At 38.3% G+C, this 17,559-nt stretch overlaps 1 protein-coding gene across 10 annotated transcripts in view; it reads right to left on the bottom strand.

Moving 5' to 3' along the window:
- rgs3a (regulator of G protein signaling 3a) overlaps positions 1 to 17,559 on the bottom strand; it is a 153,620-nt gene that overhangs the window by 22,651 nt on the left and 113,410 nt on the right. For all 10 annotated transcript variants that reach the window (XM_040156786.1, XM_040156793.1, XM_040156791.1 and 7 more), the window contains one exon: positions 16,396 to 17,382. In XM_040156786.1, coding sequence (XP_040012720.1) covers positions 16,396 to 17,382 — 987 coding nt within the window. The remainder of the gene's footprint in view (positions 1 to 16,395; positions 17,383 to 17,559) is intronic.

Below are 17,559 nucleotides of genomic sequence, written 5' to 3'. Positions count from 1 at the left end.
GTATCATGTTAGGAGCTCATAACAGGTGGATAACAACGGGTAAAAAACTTTGACTTTGGATAATAGCTCAATTTTCACAACTATGCCCGCTTTGCAGAAACAAGTTTACACTTAATTTACACTCCATTCCGCAGCAGGAAAAAACAGCTACAACAATGATGATTTGGGACATAAAAACTGTAACCGCATTTTCTGCATTTCAAAACTCTAATAGCACCTGTCACTATACATTAAAAAAAAAAACTTCAACACAAACTGATTACATATGAATAAACCTTTACACTGTGGCCAAATTATCTGTGTTACACAAGAAGCACAGATGGATCAAAACCATGAGAACCGATCAAAATATAAAGCCAAAGCACCTGATAAATTAAACAATTAATGGGCATCCTGGCTAAACAGTACAGGATTAATCATTAAAACCCTGTGGTGTATAAATATAATTTGTCTACTCGCATTTAGATGAGCCTGTTAGTCTTCTGAATGTGATGAGTGCACACTGTTAATATTGAGGGAACTGAGTCACTCTTAAATCGGAACCTTTGCTTCTTGACAAAAGTGAAGCTAACTCTCAGTATTTTTAGCCCTAGTTTTACTTCCCAGGAGTGACTGTAAGATGCTTGATAAATACACGCCCTGAGGGAATGTGATCCCAAAGTCAGAAAACACATTGTTCCGGAAATTAGGGATTTTACCATGAAACTATCTTAAATCTGGGCAAAAAAACATGCCTAATTTTAATATATTTGCAAAAATATAATTCTGTCTCTATGTTAAAGCTTAATAGCATTCCTTGCATGACATGTAATAGTAAACCAGGCAAATAACTAAACACAGCTTGCTTGTTTGACGATAATCTTGGCCATTTCTTGCCCTTGATAAATGTCTGTACTTTTTCGTAGATCTTGGCCAGAGTGTTGAAAGAAAATAAAAGGAGACAAAAAACAGAATACTGGGCTCTGTCGCCAAGGGGCATTGGAAGAACAATGGGGCCTTTATAAGAGCCGGAAAATACAATAAAGTATAGAGAAAATTTTATTTTAATAAAGGCACAAACTGATGTTTAAACAAAGAAACATGGGAGAGAGATCAAAAAGCAAATGCTGAACTCAGGGGGGAGCTCTAATGATTATCAGGCAATCTAATCCATATATAAAGCTGATGTCTAGTGAAGTTTTCAGGAGGCTATGACAAGGGTTCACAAAATGTATTCATAAAGAAGATTGTCTGAGTATTTCTTAGTCAGTTCTCACAGTTTATCTCACTGTTCTTCCTTTGTTTTATGTGAGAAAACATCCCTAATATGTTTTGTCTCTATAATTTTCTTTGATGTGTAGTTACATAACTGCTTTAATGCCATACTTGGTTTTTTGTGTTTTGTGTGTGTGTGTGAGCGGGGGGGTGGGGGGGGGCAGCAGTTCATTGTCTCAATTTATGACACAGGAAATATTTTTCCAACTGCTTTTACAAATAAAAGGACATTTTGGGGTAAAACAAACTTGCGGTTGTAGCAGAGGGACTGTGAATGGGTATGTGTGTGATTCTGTGAGAACGTGTGAGCATGTGTAATTGGATGGCACATGCTAACACAAACTCTCACACACACAAACACACACATCCAGTACAATGGCAAAACCACAATATTCAGTGATATCTGAAAATAAACTCAGTGACCTTCAGACAGGATACTGACTCATTCCTACTTAAGCTAAATAATGAAAGCTTCTACAAAAGGTGCATTGTCTGTACGTGTGTGCGTGTGCGTGTGTGAGGGTGTGTGTGTGTGTGTGTGTGTGTGTGTGTGTTTTGTACTTGATCTAACTTACCTCTTCCTCCTGTTATTCAGCATAACTCAGGAGATGGCTGCTTCCTGCATAAGTACTTCCTGGGTCACAGGATGTTAATGAACAATGCTGATACAACGTCTCCTCTAGGAGCTGCTCTGAAATGCTGTCATGTCACACAGTCCTGAAAGTGGTGCTATACACCAAAATGTTATTGACATATTCCGACCAGCCGATGACCTTTCTGCTCAGAATTTTAATGGCCGCAGTCGCACAGTTCTTTCAAAAGCTGACAGTTATGCAGACTCTGGCCATCAGGAGTACCAGTGGGCCGTTTACTCCCAACTAGCCCAGCTACAACGGGGGGAAGCAGGAAGATATATTTTCTTACTATGCTACATTACCTTCATAAATTCAATAATTATTTTTCAATAATGTTCTTAATGACAGTTAATTATTGAAAGACGCAATTTTGAACTAAACCCTGAAAAATGTTGCAGTCAGACTCAATTAACACAGCTGATGGATTGGTCACTTAAATCAAAATGCTTCCCAGGTCAGTTACACTCATATCATACACTCATATCAATTCATGAACTCCAGGTACACCCATCTTATAACATCTCTATCTAAGCCAATTAGCCAAGACATTGAAACCGGTAACTGGTTTTGATGTTCTTTCCGGTAACTGGCAAACAAAATAATAATAATGATAATAATACTAAGGAAAAATAATAAGTCATCATGCTGACCTTGTATGGTCTTTTCTAAGCATGACTTGTTTGATTGTTTTTAGTTTTGATAGCTTCGTCGGTGGTTAGTTTCCAAATGTCTTAGTTATTACAGCTGCAGAGCCAGTGTTGATACAGTAATTACTGTACTGTATTATAACAAATAACATTACGGTGGTCAAGTAGGGTCTAATAATGCTTAAAAGTATGTTTATTGTAATGCTGTTCTGACATGATGCAGTTCACTACTTCCTATCCATAGAGGCCATACAGGTGTCAACCCAGTTAGATCTTTTATTTCATCGCACACACCTTATTCTAACAACTTTGAACTTTGATTTCCCTTTCTCTACCTTCAGGGCTGATTGATCCCTTGTCCATTGTTCCCATCCTGTGAGGACAGCATGTGTGCCCCCGTCATCCCACCAGCATTGTTCACCTTGACTCTTGCCTCCTGGTTAGTTTGAGCGATTGTGTGTGTGTGTCCCGTTTCTGTTTTATTGTAATGCTGGTGGCCAGTCCCTCAGATACAAATTCGACTCCCATTCAATACCTGCTTACAGATATGCAGTGCTGAGTTCTACTGTACGTGGAAACATCTTGAGAAAGATAATTGTAATATCTACTAAAGAGGTGAGACGTTGTGAGGTACAGGTGCTACTTTGGGCTAATTACAAGAATTGGACTCACAGCCAAAAAAAAGGGTTGATTTCCATTCAAAGCTAAATGATTTCCAGGGAAGCAGCATGTCACGGTTGAGATGTATGACATTCAGGAGGAATGCTGCAAACGAGATTCCAACCACGGCAGCCCGAGAATTAAGTGGGTCACACACCCGCTCGTGTAAAGGTCATGCTTCACATCCCAGTGGAAGTAAACAACGCATAGCAGTGATGAAATATCTGACTTTACAGTTGTCCTCTATTTGTGGAGTAAAACGCAAGATTAAAGCAACTGTTCCCTGTGATTTTTACTTTAATCCGCTGTTCAAGTTACAAGCTTCATTGAATTTGTAATATGATGCAAAACCATTAGCCTCACAGTCATTAAAAAGGTACATTTAGTTGTCATGGCATCATCCATTTCTATGTAAAAAGAATTCAACTAAAAGTAAACTGATGCATAAGTAAAAAGAAAACTGAAAGCAAATTGTACACATCAGTAGTTATAAATTATAACTGCTAAAGAAAAACTCCAGACTCAAACCAAATGGTGGCAAATGATTGTAGCTATTGGGAAAGCCTTTAAAAAATAAAATAAAATAAAAACAAAAGTCAAGCTCCTGGTTTAATTTTATGTTTTGTGGAATAGCATTAGAACTTTGTATCAAAAACAGAGCAAACAAAGCACGTGAAAGCTGTTTAGTGTGCTAAATGTCCCTAACAAAAAATCACAACTTTAGCTATTTGAATTTGAAGGTGAAACCACTAAATAAAAAAATAATAATTCACTCAGACTGAAGCCAAAGAACATCCTTTGAACTATTATTACATAGTTCTATCCTGTTAATGCAGATTTTTTCACTGTTTGCCAATGAATGCCAAGGTGAAATGGATACTGTCTAGCTGCCAAACTGGGACCAGTGTGACAGTGCTGTATGATTAAATGTGGGACATAATATAGTAAATTGTAATCGTAGCAGGAAGTAGCCAACAGCGACAACCCTTAGGTGACCACTACAAATTTTAGTGTCAGGGCAATAAAAAGGGTTTTTCAACCCAGTTAGATGTTTTATTTCATCGCACACACCTTATTCTAACAACTTTGAATTTTGATTTCCCTTTCTCTACCTCCGGGGCTGATTGATCCCTTGACCCTGTTCCCATCCAGTGAGGACAGCCTGTATGCTCCCATCATCCCACTAGCATTGTTCACCTTGACCCCTGCCTCCTGGTTAGTTTGAGTGATTGTGTGTGTCTCGTTTCTGCTTGTGCTGCTGCACAGTTACATGTGTCTAAAATTCAAACCTAGCCCAGGTTTACTTGCTGATGTGGACCACACTATACACGCACACAGCTGGCATGCAGATAAAGTACACCACATTCTTGTTATCTCACTGTATGTCGTTTTTTACCGCAGACACGACACACCAGGACTCGGACAAAAACATTTAGTCTTTCAAAGTGTGTCCTACCCACATGACAATTCTGAACAATGTGCAAACGGCTTACTAAAATGTTAGTGGACAATTATTTAAAGGTGTAATTAGTGATTTCTGGTGCTCTGATTTGCAGGGGTTTATAAACACTGATCTCACAAAATGTTTTGAGAAATCTTCATAAAATTTTCATCTTGATTGAGTACAAAGAGTATTTCCTCCTTGTTACTTTGCTGAGGAGAACAACATTTTACATGACAACTGTATTTATAATTATTGTAAATTAAGTCTTCTTGCTATATCGAATAATACAAACTTACAATAATACAAACATCGTAACACTTGAATTACTGAGTGACATAACTCAGTAGTGTGGGAGAATACACAAGAAAGTGAGTACTCATTAATCATAATTTTGGTTAAAGCTTTGAGACTGGAAGTGAGGCAGTGTGTGTGCATGGTCAAATCTTGGCACTCAAAATATCTCTTTGTGTATGTACAGTTTTGGCAGTCATATAATTCCATAAAGGATAAGAAAATTTGTTTGTTTAACGTTAATAAGACTTTAGTTATGGTTAAATTGGATAATTAAATAATCAAAATTCGATATAGAGTACTTCTTGGTGTGTGTTGGGAACTGAACCTGGATCTACCATTGTCCATATTTCATGCTCATTTGACACTACTGGCATATAGTACAGGCATCATCTAATATTTTTAATCAATATCTTTAAACATTTGTGATCCAGAGACTATGAAGTGTGACTTTTTGTGTGAGCGTGTATCTATCTACAAACCAATTCCTGATTCAGGACACTGCTATGGCAACACCTCCATTCAAACACACACAAGACACAACTATGAAACAAAGGGGCCCTCTGGATCCTGTCTTGGATTAAGCAAACATCAGGAGAGGGTTTTGTTGTACTGGTGACAGTATCCAAAGTCCTGTCACTTGATGACTCAACTGCATACACTGCAGGGCACTGAGGTGGACAGATAGCATGAGTCTGCTGAAATAGGTCCAGCTACTAAGCACCATGACACCAGGCCATCAAGTCTTTCAAAAGACAGACATCATCTAATGTAGATTGTTGATAGTAACTAGTGTGTGTTCCCCTAAATTGATTACTACGCTGCATGTGATGTACCTTTGCAATTGTATATGAGTCATATTTATTGTCATTGTCTTTATTTGCTCTGTCAAACCAGCTGATCAGGTCAAAACGTAGTATATGGCTGGACCACCCTTTAACTGTTTCCTTCGCTCCTACTTTTTCAAGCTGCTGCTCTGCGCTGCTAAAATCCTAATTTTGTAACCACGACATAGTCTGACAAAATCACTATACAAATAATTTAAAGACAACGGCTATGCTGTAATTTCGGCTAAGTTTACTTGTAAAAATGATCACTCAGAGAGAGAACTGGAAGCTCCTTCATGTCTGTATCAGCTGCCATGCGGTCAATGAGAATGAAACACATAGAGAGGTGTTCCAACGGAGGGAAAGACTCGCGCTCATGAGACAATATTGGAGACTCTTTTCTACAGAAAGTAGCAAGGTTTTCCAAAAAGCCACTAGATTTATTGCTAAGTGCTTTTGTGAAAAATAGTCGCTAAAAGGGTCTGAAAAGTCGGTAAATCTAGCAACAAAGGCACTAAAGTTGGCAACACTGCCTGTAAATGCCCCTCTAATTACGTATTAGAAACTGTTTGCACCAATTCATGTTGAAAGACCAACGGCCAATGGGGAAACTCCAACACTCAGCTGGATGAACAATGGTATAACTTCATCACTCAGTCAGTCAGTCACGGACATTCACGGTTCTAGGGCTGGCCTCGCTGTTGCTGTCGAGTCAACAATGCCCTGTCTCACCATTTCGAGGCTGTGGCAGACTGGTTTGAATTGTAAGTTGTTTATGTTATATTGTCCTCCTCTAGGTATATACTCTATGTATACTGCATTACTGTTATTACTATAGCAAGTGTCACGCATGGAAGCTGTTACAATGTGGATAAAGTTACAAGAAACCAGCCAGAAACCTCTGTGTGCTAACATCATTTTACTTGTTCTGTTTAGTTTCTCTGTTCGAATGGGCAACAACCAGAAACAAATTGTTTTTTAGAGTCACTTTCAAAGGAAGCTATTATGGCCCTGGAGTTTATGGATGGAAACAGCATATTCCCAGACTCCTTCACACACAGTTCACAGCAGTAACTATCCAGGTAGCTCATTAAACCCGTCCCTCAGTAATCACAAATAGCCAAACAATAAACATATAAACAAGAGGAATGCTAGCTTCATTAGCTTGGAATTAGGTAACCTTTGTGGTGGGGATTTGTAAAAGTTTTTAATTCCATGAGGAGCCTACTTAGTGTTTTAATGGTAGAAAAAGTGAGTAAGAGAGAAAGGATACAGATATACAGGATGAGTTTTTTGGCCATGCAGGAGCTTGCCTGGCAAAGAAGGATTAGTGTGGGAAACTCTGAACTTTCATGTGGTCACAGAGATTTACTAAAAACACAAAGATTAATAGGTTTCATATCAGGGGAAAAATAGCAGTATTATGAGAGTATTTCTTTATTTCTGGAAATGAATTCTGCAGGTATTGTGCAAAAACCTCTGACACTTAATCCATGGTGGCACATTGAGTTTTAAACCCTTGGCTTGGTTTTAAATTAATTTAAAGTGTAAGGATAGCAGTATAAAACTACAGAAATAAAGCATAAGATTCCATAATAGTTATAGACAATCCATCTATCTATACGACTCAGAACTATAGTGAAAACACATGTTCCCATTTAATTTCATCCTGACTTCTGGCAGGGGAGGAAGAACTATAATAAACAGATGTGAAGAATTTATGTAATACCAAGTTATTTCATTTGACAAAGTTACAATAAAATGTCTTTGTAAGAAATTAGTGAATGTGATCGGTCTTCCCAGAAGACTCGTACTTGTTATCATAGGGAAGATGTTTCCCTTTCCTGTCAGTGTGACTGGCTATCTATGAAGCCAGAATATTCTGTCCATGTCCCGGTCGGTCAGAAGACACCATCCCAGAAAAATGTGTATATTTTAAACAAGATGCAAACATACACAATTTACCGTTGCCAAACCCCACCCCCACCCCCGAAAAGCAACAATGACATCTCAGCAACTTTAACTAGGCACTGTGAAGGCCTGCCAAGCTTTGAATTTTTCCACACACTGAAGTGGTGTGCATGGAATTCTAGTGAGAGTGACAGCCTATATCTAAAAAGAGTTGTGGGTATTTTTTAGTTTCTCTAAAACCAAAAACACAAGAGCAAAAGGGTAAGGAATGTATTGAACAGTGGGTTTGTCTGGTCTGATATATATATAAAAACATTAACATGCCTAGCTAACCAGCTTACTACCTAAAGTAGTAGACCAGCATAACTTCGAAACCCAAGGATGATATTATTAACTAACTACAGCTTTATGTTTTTTTCTTAATCTGTTTACAGGTTACTTTAGAAAGATCCCTGGTCACGACTGGAACAACCACTGTGTGGAAGTTGGTCCTTGATGCTTACAAAAGTAAGTCACATTTTTGGCTAACCTGATCTGTCCTGCTCTTCATTCGGTTTGGGTAAGTTTACAGTCCGGCAATTTCAGCCAAAACTCAGAACCCGAGACAGAGTTGGTCAAACTCATCGGTTACTCCTCATCCTCAAAGCCTTTCCTCTTGTAAAAGTGAAGCGTAATTCTAACCTCTGTGTTGCTTGCTCCAAGTATGTTTATCTACAGTAAGCATCCAAACAAGGTAATATTAGAGCAACAAATCACATTTTTATCACTAATACTGTATTATAGTAACGGGGATAACGGGCCCTTCCCCCCTGTTTTTCAATGTCTTGTACATGTTTCACAAACTGTTGAGGATGATGACTTTGTGTCTGGGACATGTAGCTTTGACCTCAGTATAATAACATACGAATTATAATACTGAGAGCAGCATTATAGTATGTATGTAGCCACTATGTGGATTCTCTTTCTAAAACAAGTCAGTTAGAAACATTAAAAAGTCTGCTCAAGATGGAGTTTCCTAACAATTTACGGTGTTAGCATTAGCTAATTAGTTAATGCTATCTAACTTGCTACAGCTGATCAAATCTGCTGGCAATTGTTGACATTTCAGCTGACAAAACTGATGTTATTGGCGAGAAAGGATAAGCCTGCTTTAACTTGCCTCAATGTTAAATCAAAGACACATTGTTTAAAATTTACTACGTTTTTTGACAAACGTATTACAACTGCAACAGTATCTTTTTGGTGTCTTGTAAGTCCAAGTGGGCTGGGCACTTGCATGTGCATGACACAATGAAAAACAAAACAAAACAATAAACTAACCAACTAACCAACTTTGAATTTTGATTGTTATATTTGCCATTGTTATCACTGGGAAAGCCCATCATATGTACCTTAGCAAAAGGTCAATCACTTTGTTCTATCTCACAATATCTACAAAATGCTATAAGTAGTAAATGCTAAACTCAAAATGCTTATAGCCATAGTGTGTGTGTGTGTGTGTGTGTGTGTGTGTGTGTGTGTGTGTGTGTGTGTGTGTGTTCAAAAGAGCCATCATTTCTTATAATGTATCAAGACTGTTGAAGCCAAGGTTGGGACCATTGTGTTTGTGTGTGGTTGTATAATGTAAAAACCAATATCTTAGTTATGTCTGAGAGCAGAACTTGCAAAGGAATCACTAATATGTGAATTTTTATGCATATTAAATGAAGATTAAAGTTTGTTTAGTTTTTTTTTTTTCTACTCCACGTACATGCAGAGAGATACTGTTCATTCTTCTTCCTTCTTTAAAAATTCATATAAAGAGTAAACATCTGTCTGGAACCAACTAGACAACACAAGCACTTCAACACAGATGATTTCACAACAAGTGACAATAATTTCTTCCTAAATTAAAAAAGTCTGCAATGTCTTATGTAACTACCCTTTGCTTTTGGAGCAATCTCATATACAATATATTGACTTTCATAATTTTGGTGGACTCTTGCAAGTCAAGTCACTGAAATTTTATTGTAAACTGTGAAGTAAAACACCAATAACTGAAAAAGATTCCATTCAGTTGATTCTCAGTTTTGTCAATAGATAGACTCTAGCGGCTGGACACTGAGTTGATGTACTGAAAGCTTGTTCGGTCTGCTCAGTAAATATTTACATGTTACTCATTTAGCATTTCACTGGACATATCCAGCCAGGCTGCATCCCACATGGATTTGAACCCTGGAGACCTTTTGTCCCATCCGGGCCATCTACTGTAAAGTCAAACAGAAGAAAATCCTTGTTTTTTACCTATAATACCACCCATTCAGTGTGTCACAGTGCTTTCACAGAATAAATGCTGGTTTCCATGTACACCTTGACCCTAGGCAAATTTCCTATAGGATCTTTTTTGTTTCATATTTGGACAAAAAAACACTTGAAGGGGAAGACACTGGCATTCATCGATACTGACTATTTTTAAAACTGTTTCCACGAACCTCTCATGCAGTTCATTCAGTAAAAAAACAACTATTATTAACTCATGGTCATGCCCGCTGACCCATGTGAGGTACATGGTCTTGATATCATCGGTCTTCACGGTCTTAATATCAACAAGTGCTGTGCCTCTCTCAAAGTACAACCCTTGAGCTAAGATTAGGCACAACTACAACTACAAGGCACATGCACTTCAGGGCCTCGGGAATGATGAGAGGTCAGCAATAACAGAGGACTGCTAGGAGCCTGGTAAACATGTAGTTAAAGCACTAGAAGATGACTTAAAAGTACAGGACGTTTTTTAATATTTTTGTACGTTGGCCTAAAATAGCTTTTAGGACCCTGTAACTGTTTGTCCTCCTTATCACAGTACAGTGGACATTTACTGGCCTGGGAAATTGAAGACACACTATATTTTGAGGGTACAATACTCCAAACATGTTGTTTCTAAGCTCTTTTAAGTTCACTTATGCCTCTGAATATATGCTAATCTAAAAGGTATGTTTACAAGGTAAAACAAATATAAATAATTATTCTTGCGCCTTACTATACTGTTACTGTTCGCTTTCCAACTGGAGTCTATTGTAGTCCATAGAACTGACAGTATATTTTTGCAAAAAGGTCAGTCCAAACCAAATTTTTATACACATATACACATTGTACTGTTTTTATAGGTCTGCCTTCTATTTTCTCATTCTTCCATGAGTCAGTTATGTTAGATGAAGCTGTGTGTACTGTTTGCATAGCATTAGGTCACCCTGTAGTGTTCAGCCTGGTTGATTTAGCCCAACAAATAGAGCATAATATGTTGTTTCTGTACTTCTGACAATAGCCTAAATAATTTCTTTCAATTTTCCCTGTTTCATGCTTTCAGCAATATTTACTTTACTTTAGAGTATTAATTTAGTTGTGCAGTAGCGCACTGGTTTGTTTCAGACAGAAATAACAGATGGCTTGATTGTGTGCCTAGTGAACCAACATTAAATGGAAATTGCCTGCTCAAGTGTTGAATTTTGAATACTGTTCAAGCTAAACAAGAGATTTCACGTCCCTCTTATTGCCACTTTTTAATATAAAACCTTATTAATGAATTATTTTTACTGTTTTATATCTAGATTGTATCATAAAAAGGAGTGATGATGTAGAAATGATAAAGGATAGAAGCAGATGTTCCTCCATCTGAGTACTGCTTTAATGTGTTTGTCACTGTCTGCCACAAATCCCCCTCCTTCTCCCTTCACATTCTTCTTGTGAACCGAAAGAATAACAAGCCGGTTCTATAATAATGTCGGTTACCTGGCTATAGTTACAATACCCCCAGACCATTTTGAGGGTGTATGTGTTTGGGGGTATGGGCACATGTAACACCACCCGTTCGCAGACCTATTTTCAAGTTTGAATGCGTGTTTACCTATTTTCATTTTGTGCTCTGCACCCCTATGTATCCTTGACACAAGGCAGGAATGTAAGCCATCACACAACCATCACTAAACACATTAAAATTGTTTCCTCCCAACATCTGGAAAGACAGCTGATATTTATTCAGATCTCAAACAAACATTCAGACCCCATAAACAAAATGTTTGGCCTGCTTAAGCCAAAAGCACTGGGTTAGAGCCACATGTGTTTGTTACAGCAACATCTGTGTAGATGCAACACATTCACAAACTGACATAAGATGATTGATAGTGCAATGTCTGGAAAAAAGAAGTAGGATTTAAGAGTTTGGGACAGCAAGATGAGAGTTTAATTCAATGGACTGTTTGGAAAGAACATGCATTCGTTTAGTCTTATTTGGCCATATACGGTATACCTCGCATCTTTTTGATGGAAAGTGGGGCATTTCGATCTCTGAACTGCCACCATGACTAAAAACTGTCAGTGGAAACAGATCAGTGGACATTTTTTTTTATTACTTCTGGACTTCTCATTCCTTTAAATTTCCATTTTAGTTGTTTAAGTAGCTAAACATTTTAATGGTGCTATCGTTGTACCTGTAGAAGCAAAAGATACTTTGTTGACCTTTATCATCCGGCCATAGTTGTAGTTTTAGTAGCTTGTATTTTCTTTAACCAGTGATGGGCTCAGTGTTTGGCTACTATGTCATTTGGAAGTAGTTTTACAAAGACCATTAACAGCAGATTCAAAACTGTCAAACGGTCAACAAGGTAGCAAATGATAACAAATGATGTCAGGAAATGTGTCGGTTTCGTGTAAGTTCACTATTTGATGGTCGAGCCATGCTATCTCTCTCAGATTGAGCTAGTTAGCATGGGTAACCGGGTCTTATAAAATTTGACTAACAGAAAGATTGCTAAATAAATGACTTTTCCTAAGGATCAATATTCATGTGGAGGACCAAGGAGCAATTCTTGGCCCAATATTCTCTTTTTTTTCTTCCCTCTAGGTCCTAAATGATTTGCCTCGCAAATTGCAAAAACCCATGATATCTTTGAGAGTAGTGATTTTCAAAGGTTTTTTTTTTTTTTGGTAAATGTATTGTTATAACACATCCAATCTAAATTCTGATATCACAGATATAGTCTTGAACAATACAGACACAGATAAGACACATCAAAGTAACTTTGGTCATTCTAATGTACGTTTTGCATTTATTTCTATTTTAAATTTTTGATTTACTTCTGGCTTACGAATCACTTCATAACATTTTTTTCAAAAGTGCTTGTTAAAGCAGACTTGATTTCGGAGATTTGAACACTATTTTTCACCCATCAGCAGCAGGAATAACACTTTCTTTTAAGTAGTTGTCAAGAAAAATCTCTTAGTCAAACAAACTGGCATTATTTCTCTTGATCTGCTCTCTGTCTGTCTCTGGTTCTCCTTGCATTGATGATAGGCCACTGAAGACATCAAGCTGAGAGGAAAAAGGTGCAGAGCGGAAAGAAACACGGGACCAGAGTCAGTGCTTGTAAAAGGGCAAGTAAACACTGCCTCGCAAGAGAAAAGACAAGTAACAGACAGACAGGAAGGGTGTACATTATGAAAGGACAGAGACAGTGCAGTCACATTGTGTGACTGTTCCTCTCTCGTACTCCTTTCTCTCTAATGCATAAACACATTTACGTACTGTATAAAGTATATGCACCACACCAATTTTTTTTTACCAGTTTCGATCCTGGACCAATAAAATCCTCAGCCAAAAGCTTTAAGTGAACAGAAGTGTGAGTGTTTAAGTCATTGTAAAGCATCTTAGATCCCAAGTCACTGAAATTGTAATAATAAATGGACTTGAAAATAAGCCTCATTAAAGTCTGGGAACTCCATTTGGTCAGTCAATGCATCTAAAGATGAAATGCACACGAACCAAAAGACTTCTAAAATAAAGCAAAACATGTCCTTGTGATATTCTTAATGTTAGCTCACAATGCATTTTTTCTTCACACCTGACATGTAATTGGCACACAGTATATCAGCATTGAAGCTAAAGCTCACTTCAGACTGTTGATATTAAATAATGTTTCAGCTATGACTGGATAAGATGTTCTTCAAAATACAATAAAAATACAATAAATTAAGAATTATTTGAAATTTTTTATGTTCAAACTAACTGTAATTTAGCCTTTACTTACCAGTCTTTTGAGAAAAGTGTTCTTTTTCATGTTTTTACCCCATCACTTAGACTACTAGTACAGTCTCAATGTGTAAGAACTGATTATAACCAGGTTTCTGTTCACTCGATGAGCACCAGCACGCTGTGAGAACTTCGAAACTGTCATGAAACAAAAGCAGCATGTTCATGCAGGCTCATGAATCAGTGTTACCAGTCTCATGTTATCCCATAAAGTTCTCTTGGTCAGCACACACAAACACACACACACTCACACTCACTTTCTGTACCTAGAGATGACACATGATTTATGAATGAGGGGGAGATGACAGATCATTTTAAATAATGGAAACACAAGCCCAAAGGAAAAGTGTCCATGACGCCAATAGGTAGTAAAATTACCCTTGAATCTGCCAAGACCAATAGGCTCCAGCCCTGTCTGCTGCATTCCTCCCCTGCACAGCTCACACACACTGCCATTTATGGCTGCCGAACGTGCTGACAGGGAAGGCAGAGTTAGATAAAAAGGAGCAGTGCTTCTGATATTCTACAGTGATAAAGAGAGCATTTAATCACCTCTGTCATTTTTCGATCATTAAGTTGGGACGTCTGCAGATCTCTGATATCCCTGTCTTTTCTTTCCATTTGCTTGTGCTCCTTTTTTGAAAAACAGTCAGTACAAAATGGATACTGATGAAATAGGCAGGCAGGTGTGCACTTGAAACTACTATAAATATATATATTAAAAAGTGTTTTTGGGAGAAATCATTGCAGAGATGATGACCTGTCTGCATTCCAGTTAAAGTGTTATAATTTTAAAGAAATTATAAAACATGTTCTTCATATTTAACAAGAAAACAACTCCCACTCATTTTTTTTCATATATATTCATATATGTTATTATTTTCATCACATCACCTTGGCCAAAGTGACTACAGAAAAGACAGGACGCACCCTTATCTGAGGGTGCTTGGCTAACATAATGTGACACATGCTTCCCTCTGCTGGACAACTAGAACAACTGCTACCTGCAGAAAAAAAACCGATGGCACACTCACTGCACAAATTCTTTTTCAATAGAAGTCTAACAGTAATTATTTGCGATCCGAAACACATATTAAATTCCCTACTTCGGTATTCTCTTTTACTCTTGACTCTTACTGATAAGTTTTCTACAGTTTCTCACAACTGCTGACACATATGTCCTGACACAATACAAACGGAAGCACTTTTAATACACAAAATCTTATCTCATACTTTCAGATGTCACTTTTTAAATACTGATCATACAATAGATCCATTAAAAAAATCAAATAGTAAAATCTGCTACATTAGCATCTGCTACAGATGCTAATGTATTGTAAATGTAAATATAATGTATGTAAAACACACAACGACATAAGTGTGGTGCTAAATCAATATAATAATGTTTATTTTTATGAATTATTTAATAATTAGCATTTTTTTATACTAAATGACAGAGCGCTCTGTATGTAAATGTCAGTGTACTTGTGCTTTATTACGAAAAAATAGTGATAAGACATGTGTTTTCACAAAAAGGTTGAACAAATGTGCAGTTTGTGTGAAACCAGGCAATTCTTGGCATTACGAGTTAACTGCTGTGGTAAAAATTGTCTTTGTTTTCATTTTATGTCATGTTTTTACAGTGTGTTGTTCATTGTGTTTGTGTGTGGGAGCATTTGTAAAACGGTTGAAGAAGTTGGAGATTGAGGTGAAGCACCCTATATAAACTTTGAATGTGTGTACATTTTCTAAAAAGCTAAATGAGTACTTTAGAAGAAGCATAGTTAGATTCAGAAAATTGCTTATGCTTGACTTCAGCAGGGGGCTTATATGAATGCTAATGAGGCTGAGTGCTGTTTCTTGTGCAGTTAATATTTTAACATATATTTCACTTGTTTTAATGTGTTAACTGCATACAATGGCTCGAATGCATCTTAAATATATTTGTCAAACTCCAGTTGGCAGAAAATACTTGCAAAGCAATTTTGTCATACAATTAGTCAATATTTTTGACTTTGTGCTATACATTGTATTGTATTGTATTCACGCATAAGATTTTACTGTTACACATCTTTAGTTGCTAATATGTCTACTGTACACAAATGCGTATGTGTCTGTTTTTTTCAAAAAATCTTTACGGCCTTTTGTCTTAGATAAGCTTGATGCTTATAAAGTGTTTAGACAGAACATTCTTGTTAGTTTCATATTGTAGAACACTCTGATGACCACCGGATTCTCATGCACTTGCTCTATTTTACCACTTGATGTCACCCTTTTTACAGAAACCGGTGAACTGACACTGTGTGCTGAGCTGTTAGGCCATTCGTGCACTACTGATGCAATAGTTCAGAGAGACATACTGTAGGCATAGAGCTGTAGTATGCATTTTACTCAGTATTTGAGGTTAGAAAGAAAAACTGAAATGCTCTGATGCTATTTTAGACCAAATGCCAATATTAATATATGCATATGTCTTAATGTCTTTGGTCTCTCAAAATTCTCATACTCTCTTCCTATTTTATAAATGAAGAATGCTGTCCAAGTATAGAAAAAGGGTTACAATCATGGCAGCTGCTGAATTATACTACTGTGCTGTATTTCTATAGCTTTATTCCGGTGTGATTCAGCACATACTACAGTATTATTCAAGTGTGAAGCTGCCTACCTTCCTCCCAGAGAACAGCATACACAGCTGATGCATGGAGCCACCATTCTTGGTCAGCTCTTTCTTCAGGGTTTTGGGTGACGGGAGTGTCCAACCGCCCTTGTGGTGCGCTCCCCCCGCCTCTAGGCAGTTGATGGCGTTGTCAGAGGTGAAACAAGGCGTGCGGGGGTCCTGCAGAAGGCTCCCTTCACTGTGGGTGCGTCTGCGGAGGGAATTCTGCACACTGAGCCCGCCTCCTCCGTGTTTCTCACAGGTGGCGCCCTCCACCATGCTGCGGCGCTTGCTGTCACTACGCTGCAGGTAGGCATCATCACTGTCGTCCTCATCTTCCTCCTCTTCAGACTCCTCGTCTTCATCCTCATCATACTCTTCTTCATCAGTGTTGGGTGAGGAGAGAGCATCGGCACTAAAGGAGCGATCAAGGCGCAGTTCAGGGATGACAAATGAAGATGAGGAGGAGGAGGGAGGAGCATTAGTGTCAGGTGGCTCTGAGGCATTGTCCTCATCTGTGTTTGACACCACCTGACTTAGGTTGACCTCCTCTTCATTCATCTCCCCCTCCTCATCTGCTCCTTCTTCTTTCTCTTCCCCCTCACTTATATTACTCTTTCCACTGGCCCCATCGTCCTCCTCCTCTTCCTCTCTTCTGTTCTCCCCATACTTCGCCTCTGTCCAGATCTCCATCTCGTTTCCCTCCATACTCTTGCAATCCTCACCCTCGGTGGAAGGAGGTGGTGTGGGAGGCACCTTATGCCGCTCTTCCGATCCCACCAGACAACCAAGGGGCATGTAGACCTCTTCCAAAGGGGTGAGTGGCTCTGAGGGGTGAGGACTGCCCAGGTTTGGGGGCTCCGAGGGGCTTGAAGGATACAGACTGCTTTCCTCACCCTCAGAGCTGCGGGTGGGCAGGTGGAGGCAAACACCTCCTCGATCTCCTCCTACGCCGCCAAGCTCACATGAAGGGGCATCCACTTTAGGCTCTGACATCTGCAAAAGGGAACAGAGAAAGGATAAGGGGAAGGAAAGTTAGTCACATCTGTTTGGACAGTTAATGTATCGTCAATATATATATAAATCGAACACCTTTTACTCAGCACGATGGAAATTTACTTTGCTGCCGGGAAAAAATACACTTATCGAAGCTACCCAATTTCCAGTCAATGA

This window comes from Xiphias gladius, chromosome 20 (genome assembly GCF_016859285.1).
Source record: "Xiphias gladius isolate SHS-SW01 ecotype Sanya breed wild chromosome 20, ASM1685928v1, whole genome shotgun sequence".
Classification (NCBI taxonomy): Eukaryota; Metazoa; Chordata; class Actinopteri; order Istiophoriformes; family Xiphiidae; genus Xiphias; species Xiphias gladius.
The sequence above is the reverse complement of the archived record's forward strand: the minus strand, read 5'-3'. Positions and strand labels throughout refer to the sequence as shown.